At 39.1% G+C, this 26,744-nt stretch overlaps 1 protein-coding gene across 2 annotated transcripts in view; it reads left to right on the top strand.

The window, feature by feature from the left end:
- The window catches only part of LOC149817426 (guanine nucleotide exchange factor SPIKE 1-like), a 224,570-nt gene that overhangs the window by 35,278 nt on the left and 162,548 nt on the right, over positions 1-26,744 (top strand). For both annotated transcript variants that reach the window (XM_089985904.1, XM_089985903.1), the window contains exons 9-11: positions 23,709-24,023; positions 26,009-26,299; positions 26,519-26,686. In XM_089985904.1, the coding sequence (XP_089842030.1) occupies positions 23,709-24,023; positions 26,009-26,299; positions 26,519-26,686 (774 nt within the window). The remainder of the gene's footprint in view (positions 1-23,708; positions 24,024-26,008; positions 26,300-26,518; positions 26,687-26,744) is intronic.

Here is a 26,744-nt window from a genome sequence, read left to right as displayed (position 1 = left end):
CATAGCCAAAATTACATCCAACAGGGAATGCTTATAAGCCTTTACAAAATGGGCTCCCATGGCTGGGGCGCCCAAAACAAAAAGGGAGAGCCCCCAACGGCTCTCTGAGTCAAATTGGTCCCCTACACAGTGTGCAGGGGTTGGTACTCAGACGCTCAGGATTGGGCGCCTTTCTTGCCACAAAAGGCCCCTGCGGCACACCTACCGCAGGGGCTGCTGAAGGCGACCCCCTGCCAAAACCCCCATGGCCTCCTACCCACGCCACTGTCTCCTGCGTGGCCACCTGCACACGCCACCCTTTTTCAGCGCACAGCTAGGGCCTGTGCGCGCAGTTGGTGCGGTCCTCCTAGTGGGATCGTATCACTAGTCACACTGGATTTCTGGAAAAATTTCCAGTTAAGCACCTCCGTGGTTCAGCATAGCTAGGATCGTCTTATTCTTGTCTTTCACAGAATCCATTAAACCCAAAACAAGATAACACAGGATTAAAATGGATTTTCAAAACTTAGTGCATGTAAACCTCATGGTTCGGTGTATAGCAAACTTCAGGGGCGAGATTTTGCATTTGCGCAATCTCAGACCACCGCCGACGAGCTGTGCTGCTATATCTTGCATTCCAAAACACAAACACTAAAAAAAATATTTCCTACTGAGCTCAAAACAAATGATTTACTCAAAACAGAGCAATGCAGACACAGAAGATCGAAGGTTAACAAATCAATGAGCACCAGTCAACATCCCTAAAGTAAAAACATTAGGAAACACCTTTAATAAAAAAAATTTAATGTTAGGGTTTAATCATTTAAAAGAAAGACATGCTGGATTAATAAAATAGCAAGAGGAATCTGAATCGTCATTTAGCCAACAAAGCCCTAATCTTCAATAGTTATTCGAATAACAATCATGATGCATCTAATACAGGTGATGCAAAGACATTAGAGTATGTGCTGGTTGCATACAAATGCACAGTGGCAAAAAGGGAACCACTATTCGATCCCTAATTCATAAGCAACATGAAGAAAAAGGGATTGCAATGTATCATTGCATCCTTGAACAAAGCATTCGACAAATTCATAGAACCCTACCTTATTTTCGAAGCTGTTCCACCTATTGCCGAGTTCCCTTGCCGCCGTGCGTACCTTCTGCCCTTGACATGCAGCAGTGAGAGAATGAGAGAACACTGAAAGGGAGAGGGAGGAAAGAAGGGAGATAACGAGTGAGAGAGACAGGGGGTCTGTTAAATAGAGAGGGGATGGGGGGCGACAGTTACTGAAACCGCGGAGAGAGGGGGGGAGGGTCGTGGTCGGCTGCTGCGTGAAAGGAATTTTCGCGCAGCCGCCCCACCTTCACCCCTTTCATTCTTTTACCAGAAATCGCAAACCCTACTTAGGGTTTGCGGGTTCTTTATAAAAGTTTTTTTTTGTGCTTTTATTTTAATGCACCAACATGTGCGGGTTTGGTTCGAACGAACCCGTGACCTACTTATTGTTTGGGTCCTCCTTTTGGAACTTGTCCCGGATCCATTCGCGGCTTCATATTTTCTTTTCAAGTATAGATATTTAAATTTTTTGAATATAGAACCATATTAAATTACTTTAGGTCTAAGTTCATTATTGTGGATATTTACTCATTTATTATAGATCCAAGATCCATTATGCTCATAAAGCCCTTTAAGAAATCTAGATCTAAGGATCCAAAATTTTCTTCATATTAGGATTTGGACCCATGGATCCCAGCAAATTATTCATGGATCCAAATTACACTATCATGGATTCCAAGTGACTTATAATGGATCCAAGTAAATTTTAATTGGATCCCTACCCTTTTTACCTCTCCGATGTTCAGGATCCAAATGCAGTAATGTAACGCCCCAAAAATCCAGGACTTGTAACTTTTAGAATAGTTTAGAAAGCTTTGAAATCATACAATTATCAGAGTCTAAATAGTACTTCAGCGGAAAATGATATTTTTAAAACAAGTCGATGGACCTTGAGCGCATTACAGCGTAAACTTTTCTTTACCGAATTTCGCACAACTATTGAAATCAAAGGGTTTTAAAATGCAATTTCAATGATTTAGAATTTGTTTGTTGAAACCAAGAAGAAGTTTACTAAAACAGTTTTAGTAATTCAAACCCGTTGCATGCTATAGCTTCCATACGGGTATAACTCAACAAATTGTGTGATCGGATTTAAATTATGTTCCGATATTAACTGACCAAGTGGGTACGCATAAGGCACAACTCTAGAAACAACCTAGACTGATCCGGGGGTTTATTATGCTATGTATTTTATGATAACCCGAATAGCTGACTGAGTCCGCACCTAAGTGGACGGTCAACGACCAAGAGAGAAATCCCCAAAGCAGCATAAACAATGGATGCATCCCAAATATGAAGAGCTACCACATAGGATAATTATAGTAGTCCCCTTCCCCTAACTCCGATGACTGGGGAAGCCGAGTCTTTTGCTCGTAACTGTCATTAATGGCTTGTCCATCAAAATTTTTGAACCTTCCCGTCCTCTCTCCTGACAGGAGTCAGCGGTTCGAATGAGTACATCAGGGGTAGTTAACTGAAGACCCATTCTACATACTCTGGTCTTTCGACCCAACTCGAGTATCTTGCCGGTGAAGGCGGAAATCATCACTTATTTATGTGATCTCAGCATTTTGTTATTTGCACTCATCAAGGTTGCCACAACCTACTCATCCAATCATCGCAACGTAAGAAGACGTACTTGTCAAAAAGTACAGACGTACTTGTCAAAAGTACGACTACGATGAAAGGGATATGATTTCACCAAAGAAACCCCAACAGATATTATCTGCAAAAGAAATAACCCAACACAATTTGGCAAGATAAGTCTTGAATTCATTTCAACAATATTTTGCATATTTTATGTTACAAGGTCGTCTCAGATCTCTCGTCCGATCAACAAAGTACTTAACACGTCGTGCATGACTAAAAGTACGCTACACCAAAAAGGGAGGTGCGTAGGCTTCTCAAAAGGAACACCCAACACGCAACTTCATAACGATCCAAAGATTATAGGAGTGCTCATTTGGCACAATTCATCCTTAAAAGCCATAATGCCACATTAAGTCATTCACACAAGGCACAACACTATCAATCTTGCATCCAAAATTTATCTTAGTATCGACATGCGACACTAGATTGATAAATGAAGGATGGGTCCTTCAAGAGAACCCCACTCATTCATAGGCTCTGAAAGAATCTGAATAGGGCTTCAAGATGAAAGAATCTGAATAGGGCTTCAAGATAGTGCGCCTTCAAGCTTTGGAGAATAGCCTTCAATCTGAAAATACAAAATAAAGAGAAGAGAGGAGAGGGGGAGAAGAGGAGGATGCCAAATGGAAAGTAGGGCACGTTAAAAGTATCGTGACCCTCTCTTAATAAGATATATATAGGATCTAACACTACTGAACAAAATACATGAAAAATATACAGGATTACAAGTATGCCACCGCCCAAGCATGGGGAAAGCATACGCTCGGATATGGATCCAATATCGGATCCATATCCGATACAAATACAATTCTAACATCCCCCCTCAAGTTGTGCATGAGTTTTCATCATGCCCAACTTGTTCTTCAAATGCCAAAACTGTGATCCAGTGAGTCCTTTGGTGAAAAGATCAGCAACTTGTTCAGAAGTATGTATATATGCAGGGGAGATTTCCTCATCTTCTATTTTCTGATGAATGAAATGTTGATCAATCTCAATGTGCTTGGTACGACTGTGAAGTATGGGATTGAATGAAATTTTAATGGCACTTTGATTGTCAACCAGCATGGAAGATTGAGCAATAGGAAGAGATAATTCCCCAAGGAGGTGACAAAGCCAAGTAGCATCGGCAGTGCCACCAGCCATGACCCTATATTCAGCTTCTGTGCTGGATTTTGCAATGGCGCGTTGTCTGCGACTACTCCAACAGACAAGATTAGAATTGAGAAAGACACAATAGCCAGAAACAGATCGACGTTCATCAAGATCGCTTCCCCAATCAACATCAGTGTAAGTAGAGATAATATGACCATCCACAGTAGGAGACATGCGTTTATAAGTAAGTCCATCGCCAATAGTCCCCTTGAGATAACGTAAGATACGCTTGACAGCTTCCATATGAGTGTCTGTGGGAGCATGCATAAACTGGGAAACTTGATTGACAGCATATACAATGTCGGGCCGAGTGAATGTCAAATATTGAAGTTTCCCAACAATATTGCGGTAAAGGGTTGGAACATGATATGCAGGACTGCCATCTGAAACGTTCAACTTTGCATGCAAAACGCTGGGCGTGTTAATGGGCTTACAATCAGACATACCAGAGGATGTGAGAATATCAAGGGCATACTTGTGTTGAGAAAGAGTGAGGGAATCCTCAGTCCTGTCTAATTTAACACCCAAAAAATATCTGAGGTCCCCGAGATCTTTCATTTTGAAGTGTTGTTTTAACACTTCTTTGATTTGGACGATATGAGAGGAAGTATTTCCCGTGAGAACAATGTCATCCACATATATCAATAACCAAGTAGTGATCCCTCCTTTGTGATAGATAAAAAGAGAATGATCAAGAGCACTCTTCTGAAAACCAGCTTCTTGAATGTGAAGGGAGAACCTTTCAAACCATGAACGAGAAGCCTGTTTTAACCCATATAATGACTTGTGCAACTTGCATACCCATAGATTAGAATCATTAGTAGCATATCCTGGTGGCTGTTCCATGTAGACGTCCTCTTTGAGGAAACCATGAAGAAAAGCATTTTTGACATCAAGTTGATGTAATGACCATCCAAAAGTAACAGCAAGAGAGAGAATAACTCGAATGGTACTCATCTTAACAACAGGGCTGAAAGTCTCATCATAATCTTCCCCATGTTGTTGAGTGAAACCTCTAGCCACAAGACGAGCTTTATACCTATCAATACTGCCATCTGGTTTATATTTGATTTTATAAACCCATTTAGACCCAACAACATTCTTATCCCTTGGCCGTGGAACAACTTCCCATGTTTGACATTCATTCAAGGCTTCCATTTCTTCATTCATGGCTTCAATCCAACGGGAATTTTGAGAGGCCTGAGAATAACACTTTGGTTCAGTCTGTTTATGCAAACTGGTCATAAAAAGCTGAAAATCCAAAGTGAAAGTGTTATAGCTTATCCATCTATCCACGGGATGTCTCGCTCGAGTGGACCTTCGTGGATGAGAAGGAACAATGCCAGAATCAGTAGTAGAGGCAGGAGTACGACGAGAATAAACCAAGCCAGAAAATCTGTCTAAAGGAGGATCAGCCATCTGAGTATCAGACATGTCTGCTTCAATGTGAGTACTATCCATCTGGGCATCAGACATTTCTGCTTCAATGTGAGTACTGTCAGAAGGGGCTGAAAAAGTGGTCGGTTGAATCCCATCGCCTAAGATATTAGCACATAACCATGGATCATATAGTCTGGACGCTGAATCATGAATAGCCTTGGAAGAAGTGTGAAACTGCAATCTGAGTTCATCAAAAACAACATGTCTTGAAATATGTATACGGCCTGTTAGGGGATTATAGCACCTATTGCCTCGATAATGGTCTGCATAGCCCACAAACTGACACATTATAGCCCGAGCCTGAAGTTTGTTCCGGAGGCTGGAATCAACATGAACATAGCAAATGCATCCAAAAACCCGAAGCTCATCATACTTAGGATGCTCATGATTCAAAAGAAAGAAAGGAGATTTCCCTGCGAGAAGAGCTAAAGGCAATCGATTTATAACATAAACGGCCGTGTGAAATGCCTCAGTCCATAGAGTCATAGGGAGATCAGTGTCATGGAGCATGCTTAAGGCAGTCTCTACAATGTGTCGGTGCTTGCATTCTGCAATGCCATTTTGCTGTGGTGTGTGTGGACAAGATATCTGTCTAGTGATGCCATGATTTAGCAAGTATTCAGTAAATTCAGATGATAAATATTCACCACCACCATCACATTGAAAATGCACTATGTTGGATGAAAATTTATTTTGGATGAGGGCATGAAATTGGCTAAACAAACGGAACACTTCAGATTTGTGTTTTATGAAGTGTATCCATGTATAGCGAGAAAAAGAATCAACAAAAATGACATAGTATCTACTGCCGGAAGGAGATGAGACAGGAGCTGGTCCCCAAACATCAGAGTAAATCGTTTCAAACAATTTAGAAGCTCTTTTATTGATGGAATTAAAAGGAAGGGCATGACTCTTACAAAGTTGACAGCTTGAGCACATGCCTGACTCACTAACAGGTCTCAGACTGGATTTGTGCAACAATCCATTATTAACAAGGCTAGAAATAAAAGAATGACTACAATGGCCTAATCGATTATGCCAAATGGACGGCATATCAATTTGAGTCAAATTGACTTCATTCGGACTAATAGGAAAAGAAACAGATGAACTGGACTTGGACACTGGAGGAGCTTCTTTAAGGACGTACATGTTGCCTTCACGAATTCCTTCAGCGAATATCGTCTTGGTTAGAGGATCCTTGACAAAAACAGAGGAAGGAGTGAATTCAACTGATGTGGAAGAGTCATCAATGAGTTTAGATACTGAAATAATGTTTTTCTTGACATTAGGGACGACTAAAACATTGTGTAAAGGAAGAGAAGTATGCGGCAAAGAAACATATGCATTACCAATGTGAGTAATTTTGTGGTGAGTGCCATCACCTGTAACTACAAAACCTTTTGCTAAATATGGAGATGCACTAGAGAGTTTACCTGCATCATCAGTCACATGGGCGGCAGCACCAGAATCCACATACCAGACACCATCATCATTTTGCTTGAGATTCAGATTAGAAATAGCTGTCATTAAGAGTTGTTGTGCATCGGGCGTGAATGAGGAGGAAGACGCTCTAGAAATGATAGAGGGGGTTGGCCTGTGATCACGTCGACCTCCCTTAGCTTTGTTCTGAGGATTGTGCCAACATTCAGATTTAACATGTCCTCTCTTGTTGCAATAGAAACATGTAGGGATACGCTTTGGCATGTTAACAAGAGTGCTGCCCTGAGGAGTAGGAAGAATACCCTTTCCTTGTCCGGATGTATGAGCCCAAGTATGTGCACGCTGTCCTGACACACCATGTGTAGAAGTAACTAAAATACTGAGCGAAGTAGAAATGGAAGCATCATGCCTGTGAACTCTACTAGCCTCATGCTGGATCAATTTTGCCTTTAAGTCTTCAAAAGAGGGTAAGACAGGGAGAACCTCCAGAGCAATGCAAAATATATCAAACTCTGACCCTAGACCACTAAGAGCCTGCTGAACTTTATCCTTGTCTGAAATAGGATGGCCAATAACAGCAAGTTGATCGCTTACATTTTTAATCTCATAGAGATACTCAAGTACAGATCTGGAGCCTCTATTTATGCTTTGAAATTGACGCTTCAATTGAAGATATCTAGCTTCTGAAACTTGAGAGTATGTATTTGCAAGCGTATTCCATAGTTGAAAAGCTGAGATATCATCATCTATACCTGCAAGCACTTCTTCAGAGAGGGTAGAAGTAATATAAGCAACTAAAGCCTGATCATGTGCCATCCATACGGCATATGCTGGATTAGGGATATTATCTGTAGCAGTCACCGAACTAGTAGCATCCTTTGTTTCACCCAAAATCAATTCAGGCGGGGCTGGAGTAGAGCCATCAATATGACCATATAGACAATGGCTCTTAATGAAAGGGACTATCTGACGTTTCCATGTCAAATAGTTGGAATGGGTTAACTTTTGGGAGATGAGTTGGGAGAGAAAACTCGAAGAGAGGGTGGACATGATTATGCTAATATAATATTTGCGTTTCCAAAGGTACTCGGCTGAAGGATCAGGCACTCGGCTGAAGGATGAGGATCAGGCACTCGGCTGAAGAATGAAGATCAAACTCAGCAGATCGTGGCCTGGTTGACAGGCGTGATGAAGAAGGCAGACGTAACTCAGTAGTTCGTCGATCGTGGCTGGAGAAGACTCGCTCGTGGCTGGAGAAACAGACGTCGATCGTGGGTTGCTCTGATACCATGAAAGAATCTGAATAGGGCTTCAAGATGAAAGAATCTGAATAGGGCTTCAAGATAGTGCGCCTTCAAGCTTTGGAGAATAGCCTTCAATCTGAAAATACAAAATAAAGAGAAGAGAGGAGAGGGGGAGAAGAGGAGGATGCCAAATGGAAAGTAGGGCACGTTAAAAGTATCGTGACCCTCTCTTAATAAGATATATATAGGATCTAACACTACTGAACAAAATACATGAAAAATATACAGGATTACAAGTATGCCACCGCCCAAGCATGGGGAAAGCATACGCTCGGATATGGATCCAATATCGGATCCATATCCGATACAAATACAATTCTAACAGGCTCATTCCCCTGATCGGGGTTATTTAAATTGAGCCGCAACTTGAATCAAGGTTATAAAACATTTCTCCAAGTGTGTGGACTTGGGAGGGCCCAAATGTGACTTCGCAATCCTGCGAGACTTAAAACTTAACTTTGCAAAAGTTGTGCATTTTTAAGAGTACTGGGTTTGCAGAAGGAAATCCTCTTTAAAAGAACTATAGCGCACAAGCACAACTTCTAGTGTTTTGAAAACAACTGAAATCAGGTTGGGCACAAGACTACATTTATGTAAGTACATATTTACCATAAGTGTGTGCATATGCAGATTACAACATGACAACAAGCAACTCTCGACTTGCAATGCCGCACATCGAGCGAAAAGCACATAAGAACACACGAGGTACCAAACCATACCTTGACCACTTAGATAGACAAACACATAAGGTCCTAAGTAATACACGAGACACGAAGTCGTACCTCACTCAAAGGAAACGTGCATGCAAAAATGTATGCAAGCTAATAAGGGCATATGTATTTTAAGAAATACGAAACCACACCTCAACTCATAAGCAACTATGCAAAATAATGATCGAAGAATGAAATTGTACATCGACCCATAGGAACGTACATGCAAATATATATGCAAGCAATTAAGGGTATAAGTATTGCAAAAAGTACGAAACCACCTTCAACCACATAAGCAAATACGCAAATTAATACTCAAAGAGTAAAATCATACATCGACTCATAAATATGCAGACAAGAAAATATGCAATGCAGAAGCAATATAAATCTAAGCATATCTAGCATGGGCATCTTAATTATTTCAACTTAAATAGGTTCATTTATTGTCCTTTGTGCGACTTTACCCTACCTCGGAATGTTGTGCAACTGCGTACGTCTACAGGTGTAGATGATACGAGGCTCAGGGCGCGGAGCCAGAGCGGGGTTCGATACGAAGTCTGAGAGGCGGTGGCCGGCGTGGGTCGCAGCGATGACGATGGTTGCGAGCGCATCAAAGGAGGAAGGGGGTCGTCGCGAGGGGATCAAAGGGCTGCGAAAGGGAGGCGTGCCTCCCCTCGCCCTCCTACACAGGTCTTAAAGGCACAGGGGGCGGCGATGAATGGGGAAACCCTAATGGGTTTCCCCTTATCTCCCTGAAATCGCAGGTGGAGGGGGGGGTGTTGCAGCGCTCGGGAAGAGGATTTAAAAATCCTCTTCCTGAGTCGGGTTACTAAAACCCTAATTAAAAGGAGACCGGGTCGGGTCCAGACCCGACCCGACCCGGATCGGGTCCAATACAATAAATTTTTTTTTAAAAGAAACGTGGGTTTTACATCCTACCCCTCTTAAAAGAATTTCGTCCGCAAAATATTTATTAAAAGATTATCTGCAACAATCTGGTTCTTAGTTAATCACTGTTAATGAGGATGTACTATATGTGTGAGTGATCTGAAACACATATGCTATTAAAGTTGTCAGGATAACACATAATAAATTCCTGAGAAAGGTTCGAATCCCACAACTCGATCGAACAAAATGTGAGTGATTTTGTTAATAATTTGTCATCGCAAGAGTTTATATGGAATCACAAAAAGGGTTTGGCAGAAGACTGTAAGAATGTTTATTCGTCACCTTCTACTACATTCGATACGAATGAAGAGACACAACGAGACATTGCTCTAGTTTGTTTACGTTCTATGAACGGAGGTTTTTGTACTTTATCATAATCAACTTGTCGTTTGTTACCCTTACTATTTCTAACAGACTCTATGTCCAGAATAGCCTCAACTTATCCCCATAACTCAAGGCCTTACATGGCCAGTTGTCCTATCTTCGCTTAAGTTATCATTCTTAGAATGACCCTAACTTTCATAGAAGACAAAAACATAACCTCGTATCAAGATCTAGAATCATCAAGGATCTGATTCTCTAATCTAAAACCAGTATATTATCATGCCACAATAGAAAGCCAAATTTAAAGATTCATAACTGTTAAAATGTAAAACTGTACATATATGTATATATAATAATATTATATTATTATATATATAAATACATTTTTAATTTTTTTCTTTTCTGTATTTTTTTTCCTTTATTTTTATTTTTTGTCTTTATGTCATCTAGTTCAGTTTGAACTAGAATGACTGTTGCTAGTCAAGTCCTGTCCAGACTTGACTAGCAATAGAGCTGTTGCACTGACACAGTCCAACAGCTCTTAATAGAGCTGTTGGACTGTGCCCAACAGCTCTATTGAGTCCTCTTTCAGCTGTGTATATAAAGGGGTGCAGCCCCTCTTGTATTTCACTCCAATGCTTCTTAAGCAATTGGTTTTTCATATCAATAAAGAATACATTTTTATTTTTATTTTGTTTCCAGTTATACCCTTTTTAAGGGTTATGCTTTAGTGTCATTCTTGACACTTGCTCTTGTTAATCAAAGCTCGTGTTTCGAAGATCCCCATTTCATTTCATGGTATCAAAGCCGCGGAACTACTAAATCTTGAGGAAAAGCTGCCTCGGTTTCCGTGCCCGTTTGCAAAAGTGTTCGCCACTTGAAGAGAAGTGTTTTATCACTTCATTGGAGAAGATTTCACATCTTGTTGTATTGTTTTTTTTTTTCTTTCTTTCTCATTTTCCTTCTTGTTTCTCTTCTATCCCTATTCTTTCTCTCCTTGTAATCGATGGATGACAATGATAAAGTCACCATCATGCCTATGAAACTAAGCGATACGAACTATGTAACATGGGCTTCAATCATGAAGCACCATATATGGGGAAAAGGCTTATGGGGGATTGTGGATGGTTCCGATTCAGAACCTAAGCTATCTCTTACTAAAAAGGAGGGAGATAAAGACGTCCCTCTATCGGAAGAAGAGAAAATCAAGGCTATTGCCTCATACGAGAAGAAATGGAAAGAATGGAGAATATCTCATGCGAAGATAATGTCATGGCTTATCAATAGCGTTGACATTAAAAAATGCTCAAGTCTTGCCAAATTTGATCATGCCGATAAGGCATGGGAACATTTTTACCGGTTTATCACTGGATTAAGGCCGGAATTTGAAACCACTAAATCGGAACTTCACCGGGGAAAAATTCCTTCTATTGTGGAAACTATTGAAGAGTTAACAATGGAAGAAAATCGTCTCCGAAAAGGTTCTTTAAAAATTGAAGATGATTCCGTTTTAGCCGTGTCTAGACCAGGGAATCATGTTCGATCATATAGGCCTCCTCACTTTAACCGACAAAATGGTGACTATGATAAGAAGAAAGTTATTTGTCATCACTGTCATGAACCGGGACACTACAGGCCACAATGTCCCAAACTTAAGGAGCTGAGAGAAAAAAGAGCTGCAATTGCTGGATCGGAGCCTAAAGATCAGGATGCACCAGTTTCCCTGGCCCAACTAATGGAGATCCTTCAACCTCTCATCAAAGGTGCCTCTTCCTCATCTGAAGCTTCAACCGGCGCAGCAGCCTCATCTTTTTCTGATTTAGGTAAAATTTCTTGGCTTCTTGACTCTGGTGCATCTTTTCATATGACCCCAAATAATCAAAGTCTATCCAAATGTGTTAAAAATAAAACAAGTGTGTCAAAGGTCTTTACTGCTGATGGGACTTCTCTTGAAATAGAAGGAATAGGAGATTTTGAAAAAATTTATAAAACAAAAAATTTTTTTATTCCAGAAATTAGACATGTTCCCAAATTAAATTTAAATCTTTTATCTGTATCTCAAATTTCTGATTATGGGTGTAATATTTCTTTTTCTTCTCATGGTTGTTGGGTACAGGATCGCCAGTCAGGCAAGCTGATTGGGGAAGGCCATAGAGAAGGAGGACTCTATTACATGGATTTTTTGGAAATGCCGAAGAAAGCTTTTTGTTATAATATTCAAAAAATAGAGTTTGAACTGTGGCATAAGAGACTTGGTCACCCACATATAGCCAAAATCCAACATTTTCCAAATCTAGGGAAATTTTGTAACTCTGAATCATTTGATTGTAAAGATTGTATTCTCGGCAAAATGAAAAGATTACCATTTCAGAACAGAACCTTTTTCTCTTCAAGACCACTTGAATTAATACACTCGGATGTTTGGGGTCCTGCACCAGTAATTTCTAAAGGAGGATTTGTTTACTATGTTATTTTTGTCGATGATTTCTCCCGACATACGTGGATGTACTTTCTCAAACATAAGTCTGAAGTATTTTCATACTTTCAAACTTTTCATAATATGGTTAAAAACAAATTTCAAAATGATATTACTATTTTTCGCACAGATTCAGGGGGAGAGTTTTTATCCACAGATTTTCAAAATTATCTTAAATTGCATGGCATCACACATCAAAGATCTTGTCCTTATACACCTCAACAAAATGGACTGGCAGAACGAAAACATCGTCATATTATAGAAACCACTAGAACTTTATTAATAGCAAATCAAGTCCCTAAAGACTTTTGGGCAGAAGCTGCCTTAACTGCCACCTATCTCATTAATAGGATGCCATCTTCTTCGTTACAAAATATCACTCCCATTGAAAAACTTATGAACATTTCTCCAGACTACTCTAGATTAAGAATATTTGGGTGCAAATGTTTCATATTTACTGACAAAAATGATAAACTTTTCCCTCGTGCGATTCCCTGTGCCTTTTTAGGATATGCTGAAAACCAGAAAGGTTATAGATGTTTTGACTTCAAAAATAATAAACTATATGTGTCTAGAAATGTTTCCTTTCTTGAAAAGGAGAGCTTCTTTGATTTTAGAAAATTAAAAGACGTCACTGAGTACTCCTTTTTGCTAGATCTAACATCAACATCTGATGAATATGACCTTGATTGTAACTTTGATGATGATCCAAGAATTATTGATCTTAATGTTGAAAATGAAGAAGTTCATAGAGATACTAGTATTCAATATTCCAGGCGACAAGAGTCTAATACTCCATGTGCACTTGAGAAATATTCTAACATTCCAACTAGACAATCATCCCGAATCTCGAGGCCTCCAGAAAAGTTTGTATCATACGAGTCTTTCTCACCCACATATAGGGCAGTTATTGCATTAATTCACTCATATGAAGAACCATCCACATATTTTCAAGCAAAAAATGATATCAAATGGATAGAAGCCATGAAAGTTGAATTAGATGCACTTGAAAAGGCTTCTACATGGAATATTCAAGATCTTCCTCCAGGGAAGAAAACTATAGGATGTCGATGGGTTTATAAAATTAAAACCAAGAGTGATGGTACTCTTGAAAGATATAAAGCCCGTTTAGTAGCCAAAGGTTATGCCCAAGAATATGGGATTGATTATGAAGAAACCTTTGCTCCGGTGGCTCGTATGACTACTGTCCGAACCTTAATTGCCTTAGCTTCTATCAAAAAATGGTCTATTTTTCAAATGGATGTCAAAAATGCTTTTTTCAATGGAAAGCTAGTTGAAGAATTATATATGGAACCCCCTTCTGGTCTAAGTATTCCTAAGGGTAAAGTCCTTCGCTTAGAAAAAGCTCTTTATGGACTTAAACAAGCACCAAAAGCTTGGTATGATAGGTTTAGTCGTGTTATGATTGATATTGGTTTTCAATTCTGTTTAACTGACACTGCTTTGTTTATTAAGAATTCTGATGCAGGAATCATTGTGCTTCTTCTTTATGTGGATGATATGATCATCACCGGAAGCGATAAACAGGGAGTTGAAACAATCAAAACACTTCTTAAATCTCATTTTGAAATGACTGATTTGGGCTTGTTGAGATATTTTTTAGGCATTGAAGTTGTTTATTCTCCTAGAGGATATTTATTATCTCAGACTAAATTTGCGTTTGATATTGTTTTCAGGTCTGGTATTACTGATGATAAGAAAGTTGACACTCCAGAAGTTGTTAATGTTAAAATGAAGATTGATGATGGAGAACTTCTTGCAGACCCTACTCCTTACAGACAGCTTGTCGGGGCACTTTCCTATCTATCCATTACCAGACCAGATATAGCACATGCTGTTCATACAGCAAGTCAATTTCAACATGCTCCTACTTCTGTTCATATGGGAGCAGTCATGCGTATTATCAGATACATCAAGTCCTCTCTTTCACGAGGACTTTTCTTATCTTCCTCCTCTTCTCTTGATTTAATTGCATATACTGATGCTGATTGGGGAGGTGATCCCAATAACAGACACTCAACCACTGGCTTTTGTGTCTTTTTAGGGGAATCATTAATCTCGTGGAGGTGTAAAAAGCAGCAGAAGGTATCTCTCTCATCCACCGAAGCTGAATACAGAGCCATGGCAACCACGACCATGGAAGTAGTTTGGCTCCGACGACTGCTTGCTGACATGGGAGTTGAAGCAACAAAGGCTTCACAAATGTGTTGTGACAACAAAAGTGCGATCTACATTGCCAGTAACAGAACATTCCACGAACGCACCAAACACATCGAAATGGATTGTCACTACGTCAGAGAGGAATATCTACACGGGATAATTGATCTGCCATATGTCACTTCAGAATATCAGTTAGCAGACCTCTTTACAAAGCCTCTCGCTGCTCCCCGATTTCACTTTCTCTTAGACAAACTTTCGCTCATTGTACCATAAGTTTGAGGGGGAGTGTTAAAATGTAAAACTGTACATATATGTATATATAATAATATTATATTATTATATATATAAATACATTTTTAATTTCTTTCTTTTCTGTATTTTTTTTCCTTTATTTTTATTTTTTGTCTTTATGTCATCTAGTTCAGTTTGAACTAGAATGACTGTTGCTAGTCAAGTCCTGTCCAGACTTGACTAGCAATAGAGCTGTTGGACTGACACAGTCCAACAACTCTTAATAGAGCTGTTGGACTGACACATTCCAACAGCTCTAAATAGAGCTGTTGGACTGTGCCCAACAACTCTATTGAGTCCTCTTTCAGCTGTGTATATAAAGGGGTGCAGCCCCTCTTGTATTTCACTCCAATGCTTCTTAAGCAATTGGTTTTTCATATCAATAAAGAATACATTTTTATTTTTATTTTGTTTTCAGTTATACCCTTTTTAAGGGTTATGCTTTAGTGTCATTCTTGACACTTGCTCTTGTTAATCAAAGCTCGTGTTTCGAAGATCCCCATTTCATTTCAATAACTGGCTATATCAAATGCTCTCAGAAGAGCATCGAAACACAACATGATTCTCTACGAAATCAAAATCTACAAGTTCCACGTTGGATCACCTGGTCTAGGAAATGTACGACCTCACAAGGAATTACCGCCCTAGATGGTTTACTTGGTCTTGAACAAATATACTTCCTCACAGGAATTCGCCGTCTTTGCGGCTACCCGATCTTGGACAGTGTACTTCCTCACAGAGATTCACCACTAGTCGGATTACCTGATCTTGATCATACATACCTTCACAGAGATTCCTTTGCGGACAAGGTCCTCAACAGGTACCAAAATCAATGATGCATGCATCAAAACAAACGACCACTCTCAGGGTCGATAGCCACCAATAATAGGCAAAAGTATATATATATCATCAATATGCATCGTCACTTCATCTCATATGGTATATATATAAAAAATCACACCTTCACCAATAAGGTTCGATGAATCATAGGTTACTATCGAACTTAAACTTACATCGCATGTTTTCAAAATTTGAGCTCACATGCATTTCAATCATATCATACAAAAGCATATTATCCTATGCATTATATCATTGCCACCAGGAGCATTGCATTATCCAAATCTAACCTCAAAGCATGAGTTCTATACAATGTCATCATGTATATACCAAGAATCAACTAAACCTCAAGATACGTAACTTTTACGCAGTTCGAGTTATGCACACAAGATTCAAGTCAGATATGCATCTAAGACATTCAGATCATTGAACCATCATATGCATTCATATTTTTTTTTTACATCAAATCACATCGCATTCAACCAGTTCAACATGAAACACACGCACGAATCTTCTAGACATTTTAGTCCAATATGATATCCATCAATCATCTATACAGGTATGATATATTCTTACAAACAATCATAATGCAACCCCCTGCAACACAGCTATGTAGGCGTGATGTATCATCAAAACTAAGCGTTTGTAGTCGTGAGGTGTCATTCCTCTAAGTAGTCTAAACTAATAATTTGTAGGCGTATAAGTCAACCACCTAAAAGTTAATCATTTGTAGGCGTAACAAGTCAACTAATCAGTTGTAGGCGTGACATGTCATTTACCTGCATAAGCATCATAATCATAAGGGTCTAGGTTGAATAAAATTCATATGTAATTTCATTAATAAACTTTTACTTGACAAGATCCGTACTGGAAAATAAAAAGTCTTACCCAAACTTATTAAAGTGTTTATTCACTAATTCTAACCCGTCATGATGAAAATAATCACGGTTCACTACTCTTATTGCTACTAGTGAGGCAGCTTGGGTTGTTGTAGCTGACTTTCCTTCGCGGTTCGCTTCTTCAGATTTGCTTCTTTCTTGCGACAAACTCTGGCGAAATGCCCCATCTTTCCATAATAGAAACACCCTCCAGTGTCTCGAGGGCATGGTTGTCCAGGATGACCATAATTACACTTCGAGCATTTTCGACTAGACGATCGATGTAGCTTGATTCCTTTGCCTTGCTTTTGTTTCTTAGATGGGGATCCCTGCATTCTATCATTGGCAAGTCAGCATTTGCTAACTTCCTTACTACCGACTTTTTGTTCTGAATATCTTTAACTTGCTTCCCTTGTTCCAAGCCTTGTGTGGCTAGTTGCCACTTATCGTACTTTCGCTTATGGCGGCATTCTTCACTGAATGGTCAACCTTACCATAAAAAGAGCAAACAATAGAATTTCGGGGGTACAATAGATTCGGGGGAACTTGATGGTTATCCATCTGATTATCGCATTAACCCTGGAAGGTGTTCTCGCAAGCCACACTATGACTCAGGTTCTGGACCATAGATTGGAGATGAATAACGGCTCTGGTCAAAACATTTATTGCCTCGCTCATCTCATTATACGACATCTAAATCGAAGCAAAATATTTTAATCAAATTAAGTATAAAACAACAAAATCAATAGTACTTACCATGCGATGCAGATGTCGGATGGTCAAGAATCACTATTTTCCCTGTCGCTCTGATAGCAAGTTGTAACGCCCCAAAAATCCAGGACTTGTAACTTTTAGAATAGTTTAGAAAGCTTTGAAATCATATAATTATCAGTCTAAATAGTACTTCAGCGGAAAATGATATTTTTAAAACAACAAGTCGATGGACCTTGAGCGCATTACAACGTAAACTTTCCTTTACCGAATTTCGCACAATTATTGAAATCAAAGGGTTTTAAAATGCAATTTCAATGATTTAGAACTTGTTTGTTGAAACCAAGAAGTTTACTAAAACAATTTTAGTAACTCAAGGTTTAATAAAAAGAGAAATTTTGAAATACACTTTATACCAAATTTCCCAACATGTCCTCAGGAGCGAAACGTCAGGGAAAGAGCTCTATCTCGAACTCATCGCGCCATCGTGTCATCGCAGAGTGTATCACCTATACATCACCTGCCCATAAAATGGGTCAGTTTCACTAAAAACTGGTAGGTGCACATACAGGACGATATAGAACATAGTTAAGCAAAATAATTTAATATGTCAAGTAGACAGACAATTATATAGCAATTTAATTTCAACAGATTCATGGAGCAACTATCATGAGCAAAATGTTAAAACTATTACAAGCATTTCACTGGCACAAGTAGGCTAATTATTATAAGCAAAGCATTGCATAAGCAATTTAACTAACAAAATACGATGCTACATCAACCACACACACAATTCACTAAGTATTGAAACCCGTTGCATGCTATAGCTTCCATACGGGTATAACTCAACAAATTGTGTGATCGGATTTAAATTATGTTCCGATATTAACTAGCAAAGTGGGTACGCATAAGGCACGACTCTAGAAACAACCTAGACTGATCCGGGGGTTTATTATGCTATGTATTTTATGATAACCCGAATAGCTGACTGAGTCCGCACCTAAGGGAACGGTCAGCGACCAAGAGAGAAATCCCCAAAGCAGCATAAACAATGGATGCATCCCAAACATGGAGAGCTACCACATAGGATAATTATAGTAGTCCCCTTCCCCTAACTCCGATGACTGAGGAAGCCGAGTCTTTTGCTCGTAACTGCCATTAATGGCTTGTCCATCGAAAATTTTGAACCTTCTCGTCCTCTCTCCTGACAGGAGTCAGCGGTTCGAATGAGTACATCAGGGGTAGTTAACTGAAGACCCATTCTACATACTCTGGTCTTTCGACCCAACTCGAGTATCTTGCCGGTGAAGGCGGAAATCATCACTTATTTATGTGATCTCAGCATTTTGTTATTTGCACTCATCAAGGTTGCCACAACCTACTCATCCAATCATCGCAACGTAAGAAGACGTACTTGTCAAAAAGTACGGACGTACTTGTCAAAAGTACGACTACGATGAAAGGGATATGATTTCACCAAAGAAACCCCAACAGATATTATCTGCAAAAGAAGTAAACCAACACAATTTGGCAAGATAAGTCTTGAATTCATTTCAACAATATTTTGCATATTTCATGATACAAGGTCGTCTCGGATCTCTCGTCCGATCAACAAAGTACTTAACACGTCGTGCATGACTAAAAGTACGCTACACCAAAAAGGGAGGTGCGTATGCTTCTCAAAAGGAACACCCAACACACAACTTCATAACGATCCAAAGAATATAGGAGTGCTCATTTGGCACAATTCATCCTTAAAAGCCATAATGCCACATTAAGTCATTCACACAAGGCACAGCACTATCAATCTTGCATCCAAAATTTATCTTAGTATCGACATGCGACACTAGATTGATAAATGAAGAATGGGTCCTTCAAGAGAACCCCACTCATTCATAGGCTCATGCCCCTGATTGGGGTTATTTAAATTGAACCGCAACTTGAATCAAGGTTATAAAACATTTCTCCCAAGTGTGTGGACTTGGGAGGGCCCAAATGTGACTTTACAATCCTGCGAGACTTAAAACTTAACTTTGCAAAAGTTGTGCATTTTGAAGAGTACTGGGTTTGCAGAAGGAAATCCTCTTTAAAAGAACTATAGCGCACAAGCGCAACTTCTAGTGTTTTGAAAACAACTGAAATCAGGTTAGGCACAAGACTACATTTATGTAAGTACATATTTACCATAAGTGTGAGCATATGCATATTACAACATGACAACAAGCAACTCTCGACTTGCAATGCGAAAAGCACATAAGAACACACGAGGTACCAAACCATACCTTGACCACTTAGATAGACAAACACATAAGGTCCTAAGTAATACACGAGACACGAAGTCGTACCTCACTCAAAGGAAACATGCAGGCAAAAATGTATGCAAGCAAACAAGGGCACATGTATTTTAAGAAATACGAAACCACACCTCAACTCATAAGCAACTATGCAAAATAATGATCGAAGAATGAAATTGTACATTTGAACGTACAAGCAAGTATATATGCAAGCAATTAAGGGTATAAGCATTGCAAAAAGTACGAAACCACCTTCAGCCACATAAGCAAATACACAAATTAATACTCAAAGAGTAAAATCATATATCGACTCATAAATATGAGACAAGAAAATATGCAATGCAGAAGCAATATAAATCTAAGCATATCTAGCATGGGCATCTTAATTATTTCAACTTAAATAGGTTCATTTATTGCCCTTTGTGCGACTTTACCCTACCTCAGAATGTTGTGCAACTGCGTGCGTCTACGGGTGTAGATGATACGAGGCTCAGGCCGCGGAGCAAGAGCGGCCTGGGTCCAATACAATAAAGGTGGCCGGCGTCGGTGTGGGTCGCAGCGACGACGCTGGTGGCGAGCGCAGCAAAGGAGGAGGGGGGTCATCACGAGGGGATCGAAGGGCTGCGAAAGGGAGGCATGCCTCCCCTCGCCCTCCTACACAGGTCTTAAAGGCACAGGGGGGGGGCGATGAATGGGGAAACCCCAATGGGTTTCCCTTTATCTCCCCGAAATCGCAGGTGGAGGGGGGGGGGGGGTGTTGCGGCGATCGGGAAGATGATTTAAAAATCCTCTTGGTGAGTCGGGTTACTAAAACCCTAATGAAAAGGGACCCGACCCGGCCCGGGTCCGGACCCGACCCGGCCCGGGTCCGGACCCGACCCGGCTTGGGTCCAATACAATAAATTTTTTTTTTAAAAGAAACGTGGGTTTTACAAGTAGTGTGGATCCAACCATCACATGTGCTATTGCGGACCCCTCTAAAATGTTATAGGTCTAATATATAAATTTTTTCTCATTAAAAATTCAATGTGAACTCTGCGGATCCACTCAATTCGTCTTAGATCCAATGATCATGATATTGAGGATCCAATACAAGAGATCCGATCCATTTGACCGGAATCTATTATTAGATATCAAATTTATTGTTCGTAATCCGATATCTAAGTCCCAAATGGAATATCGAAGATCCGAATAGGATATTATGGATCCGATATTGAAGATTCAAACAAAATATCCAAACTCCGAATACGGATAAACTAATAAAACAAAAAAAATATCCCTGTTCCAGCTTAAGTACGTAAATTTCAGGTTTCTTTATCTGATAAAATTCACAGTTATTACAAAAAATGAAGTTGTTAGCACAAAATTGAAACAGAATATGTGCACATGTACTTGAGAAGTGAATGAATGAAGACTCCAGGCAGACTCCAAAACTATTAAATTTACTCTTTCAGTACGGGGGAAGTATAAATTGTCTATAGTTTGTTGTGATAAGTCAGAACAATGCTTTAAAGCCTAATTTTTATTTCAGTAGGCATGTTGATAACCTTTCATCCATTTAATGAACAAATTTGTTTGAAAGGGTTCAAGCATTCAGCTGGACAACAATTACATGTATGGCTCTCCACCAAGATTCTAAAATGGTGCATTTGAAACTTTTATCTAGGGTTCTAGTTGTTTAGGAGAAATTTTGACAAGGATTCAATCGAATCTCCTAGTTGCCTAGATGAGCTCTTGGTAACAATTAACAGTGCTGGATCTGTATTGGGATTTACAACATTTAACATTGGCATTAGTTTCTGGGCCATCTAGGTCTCCTTTTCCTGCAAGGAATGAACCCAAGAAAGATCTGAATTTTTATGAGTATTAAGATTTTGCCTCTAGTGTAGTCTAATGCAGTGGTCTGTGTGAAGGTCCATGTGTGCTATGTTTTTTGAGTAAAAAATGTTGTCGCAAGTATTTTCTTCTTCAATGTTCAACAATAATGATATCTCCCAACATACGAAAACTGGCAGTTGTTCTACCAGTTTTAGGGGATGTAAGGATTGAAACATAGAATAACTTTTTATTTGATTAATAATTATATAAAACTGAAGATGTTTTAACCATTCGTTCCAAGCTCAAACTTCCTTCTAGCATACATGCTTCTCTAGAAGCACACACCATAATAACTGGGAGTGATCTATCAGTAGCATACTCAATCAAGAGGGTGATTTTCTTGTCTGCTACGGATCCCATATTATCCTCCATGAAGATGCGGGTTGGATTTCCGCTGTCTGCCCATGGTGATGTAATGTGATAAATGATCCGGCATAGTTGATATACCTCTTCTTTTACTTAGGCTCTCAAATCCAAAAAGTTCATTAATTATCAGGTGAAAGAATCACACTTAAAAATAAATAGATATAAATTTTTTACAAACAAAAGAAGTTGAGGAGTCAAGATTTGAAGTCTTGCGAGCTACCAAACTGCTCTACCTTGCACTGACGAACTCAGAATTGATGACTAATGGGTGAATAGTGATTAGAGGTGCTCCTGTACCAGATCTATATGAATAGTAAAGAGGGCTTCTCTAATAGAAATTGGTTATGCAAAATAGTGATTAGAGGTGCCCCTATACCAGATTCATGCAAAATAGTAAAGAGGGCTCCTCTAATAGAAATAGAGCTATGAAGGGATCTTTTCATCCATGCCAACTTGATCTTAGGCCCTGTTTGGAAACTAGTAGCTGGGATGGGAAGTGGCATTTCAGGAAGTGGCAGCTGCCAGCTCCTAGAGGTGGTAGCTGTCAATTCCATGCTTTAGTGTAAATACAATGGGATTTCCCATCCCAAATTCATTAACTCTCATCCCAGCTACCAGTTTCCAAACAGCCACTCGGTGGTAGTTTGACCAACTTTTTGCCAAATGCATTAACTCCTATCCCAGTTCCTAGATTCCAAACAGGTCCTTATTGCCCCAGGCAACAAACATGCATGAACCATTTCGCTCAGCGTGTGTCCAAATAGGTCAAAATCTGGATAGCTAGCTCTAGGTCTTCCAGCCAAAAAACAGCGTTGATGAAGACGTATTAGTGCACTATTACGTGGTGGGGATTGTAAATTTTTAAGTTTTTTTCCATTTCTCACTCAATGATGAAACTTTGCTCATCTTTTTTTGAGGATCAACAAATCAAATGATATTTCTCTTCTAATTTCTGCCTCTTCCTCTCAATCAAACTTTTCCTTGCCATATTGGTTTAGTTCCTATTATTACAAATGATACACAATACAGATCGGATCCTAGATGTATAATTATAAGAAGGTGCACTCTCTTCTCCATCGAAACAAAAAATGAGATTTTTTTCTGATATTGCCATAAGATTTTGCCTTTAGTATAGTTTAGTGCAGTGGTCTGTTTTAAGGTCCATCTATGTTTTTGAGAAAAAAAATGTTGTCAATAAGTTAGAGAATAACAGGAGACTTGCTGCCACTGATACATGTATAATATCAAGTATTGGAAAAATTACTAATGATGAACATAAGGACCAATCCTGATCAGGGTTCAATCCCAGGCCATCTCTCTTTTGCGCAGTTCAGCATCTATCCGAATCTTCCATGACTAGTCGATAAAGTGTTAGCAGAGTCTTCAAAAGATTCTTTGTTTCCTTTCAATTGATGGGAATTGCCAATCTGGAAGTTGCCACCATCTGGATAGCTTGTAATGAATTTGTGCAAAACATTAATTTTGAATCAATACAGAGGAGGGGGTCTTAACCACCAAGCTTGTCTATCAGAAAAATAGAAGTCGCAAGAAGGCTTTCCATTAGGCCGCTGCTTTTAAGTGTTAAATTGTTAATCACTTGAGCAGGCCAAGCCATTTAGAATAGTTCTTTTAAGAACTGAAACCTGCAACTAATACTTAGTAAATTTTCATTTGTGAATTTTTAATTTTGTTGTTCATGCTACAACCTATTGTTTCTTCCATGTGGTAGGTTCATTTGACTGAGAGAGAAAAGCAAAAGCTTCAAGTCTGGTCCAGGATCATGCCCTATCGGGAATCATTTGCTTGGGCAATTGTTCCACTTTTTGAAAGCAATAATATTGTTGTCGTTGGTGGAACTGCTTCTCCTAGCAGTCCACTGGCTCCCAGTGTATCTGGTTCCAGTTCCCAAGAAAATATGATTGAACCTGTTGCTAAAACTTCTTCAGATGGTAAGTTGGCTCAATATTCAAGTGGCAGCTCTGTGATTGTTGAAATATCAAATCTGAATAAAGTCAAAGAAAGTTATACAGAAGACTCACTTCAGGTTTGTTGATCCAATTAATCTCTTTTATGCTTTTTTCTTTTACAGTATGGTTCATGAGTTATTTATAACATGTGATAAAGGTAGTGCTTTCATTATCTGTTACTTATGGCTCATTTAGTTTGGACTTTGTTGCTTTGCTACAATTATTTTAAGATAATTGTGTATGAAGTTCGTAGGTTCATGGGGATGAGAACTATTCTGTTGCTTGTAATGTTTATTGCTATACATTGTCGCCATTATGTTATACTTTGTTTTACGTGCCTTAGTTCTCCCATGCAGAGCGTAGTAGGGTTGTGTTCAATGCAGCTGCATGCTTCACTTACTGAAATTTGGCTCATTTTGGAAACTTTAATTCTGCTTTGGACCATTTAGTATGAACTGCACGCAATGCTCAGTTTAAGGATATCTTTTATTTTTCATCTTTGCCTGTTGTCATACTTTGTGCCCATTATATAATGCATCCTTTGCCTGATTGCCTTCTCCTGTGAAGCTCCTTGGGCTAGGCCTGCACACGAGCCGGGATTGGGCTTAGCTTAGGCTCAAAAAGCTCTGCTCAAGCCGAGCTTGAACGCCTTTTGTACGAACTTTGCTTGAGTCAAGCACAAGCCCAGCTTGGCTAGGCTCGAGCTGAATTGAATTCAGTAAAAAAGTAAAAAAGGCGTTCAGTTGAACGTGAAGATGGTGGGATTCAAACCTACCACAAATCTGCCAAACCAGAGTTACTTAGATAGGTGGGAAGCCCGCTTCTCCGAAACTCGCTTCGGAAGCGCAATACTCCTTGCATCCAAAACTTTATGAGAATCTCAATTCTCTCACGCTTCTCCTATGCTTTCCAAACGCTTCATCTATTTTTCTTATATGTTCTCTCACTCTACTTTTCATGTTTTTTGTGTGTTTCCTCTCATACTTGTCTCACTTCCATGTGCTTTCTCTAAATTGGCAGTCAACATTTTTAGATTAAAAATATAATTCTTACACTAAAAAGTCATGAAATTTAAGAATAGTCACTTTTATTTTAGTTTTTATTTGCGTTCCATTTTTATTCCCATTCAATTTTGATATTGCTTTTTTTTATTCCTCACTTCCCGCTTTCTATACATTTTAAAATGCATCGCTTCTCGCTTTCCGCTTCTGGAAACCTTGGGTAAAACCCTTTTTGGTGCTTTTTACTTACCAAAATTTCTACATATTCTAAAACTAGCTATTATATAACTATATTACCTGAGCTTAATCGAGCTCAAATGCTTGATCAAGCTTGGCTCGTTTATATTTAATGAGCCTGAGCTTTTCAAACTTGGCTCATTTACTTATTCGAACGAGTTCGAGCTGGGTTTAAACGAGCCAAGCCCGAGCTGGCTCGCTCATTGTGCAGCCCTACCTGGGGCTACTTTATTCATTTGAAGTCCTTGCTGCATTTATACAGAATGAATCTCTTGTTCCTGATATAATGAATCGTGGATACTTCTTTTGTTTGGAACACTGTTATTCCTTGAATGTAGTTGTGCTTGTTTGTCGCTATTCTGCTTCCTGATGTTTCCTCAGAATGTCAGACAATGCTTGTTCAGTCCATCATTTTTCTTATTGCTGTGTTTTTTTGGTCATTGCTATTTTATGTTTCTTAGAAAATGAAAAAGAACCTTTGACACTTTAATTATCATTTTCTTTATGTGGAAGAATGAATAGCCTGCTGCGTATAACATGTAGAAAGCAGGCAAAAATTGTTGTCTTGGTTTTGTCGGTGCCTGATATTATGTTTTGGTTCTGTGCTCTATAATTATGAACTGTCTATTACTGCTGTAAGTTTGTGGCTTGATTGATTTCTGGTTGTGTTTCTTTTACAATTTTTTTAATTATCCTGTCGGATATAGCATAGTGCTGCAATATGTTTCTTTTAGGTATTTCATGTATTGCTGCAATGTCATGCCATGCTTCAATAATATGCCATTATGCTCTCTCTCTCTCTCTATATATATATATATGTTCAGGATCCTAAAAGAAAGGTTCACAAACCAGTAAAGGGTTCCCTGCGTTTGGAAGTAGAAAAGCTTCAGGCAGGGCACAATGATATAGACACTGTTTCCGAAAACGGAAGTGTAAACAATGACTTGGCTGATACTGTGGATCAATTTGTAGATTCCACTTTTAGTAAATTCCCAGGCAATGGTTCTGGTGGGCCTCAAAATGTTCATCTCAAGTGGAATGTGGATGGAAAAGAAGCACATAAAAATGGTTCAGACATCATTCAAGGAAGTAGTTTTGAATTTGGGAATGGAGACGTAAGTACCATTATCCGGTTATTCATCTTCTCGTTAAAAGTTCTACTGTTTAGGTTTGCTAAGATTCATCCAATTTGGACGACATATATGGAGATTTATCTGCATTAGTTCACTTACTGTTGATCCCAATAGTCCATCAATAGCATTTTTCCTTTTCTTTTACTCTCTATAATAGTCATATGTTCTTTTTGAGGTGGAATACAAACTGTTCCTTTGCAGTTCCATGCTTTTGACTTTCGTGCAACCACAAAAAGTGAACCATTTTCACAGTTTCTGCATTGTCTGTATCTCTATCCATTGACCGTGAGTTTGAGCCGGAAAAGGAATTTGTTCATTCGGGTGGAACTAAGAAAGGATGATGTTGATTTTCGTAGGCAGCCACTTGAGGTGATGGAATCTATATGTTTATCTAAATAATTGCATGTTGATGTACCATTGACACAAT

This window comes from Nuphar pumila, chromosome 13 (assembly GCF_984573655.1).
Source record: "Nuphar pumila chromosome 13, dmNupPumi1.hap1.1, whole genome shotgun sequence".
NCBI classification, from domain to species: domain Eukaryota; kingdom Viridiplantae; phylum Streptophyta; class Magnoliopsida; order Nymphaeales; family Nymphaeaceae; genus Nuphar; species Nuphar pumila.
Note: the sequence above shows the minus strand (reverse complement) of the source record. Positions and strands in the feature narration are given on the sequence as shown.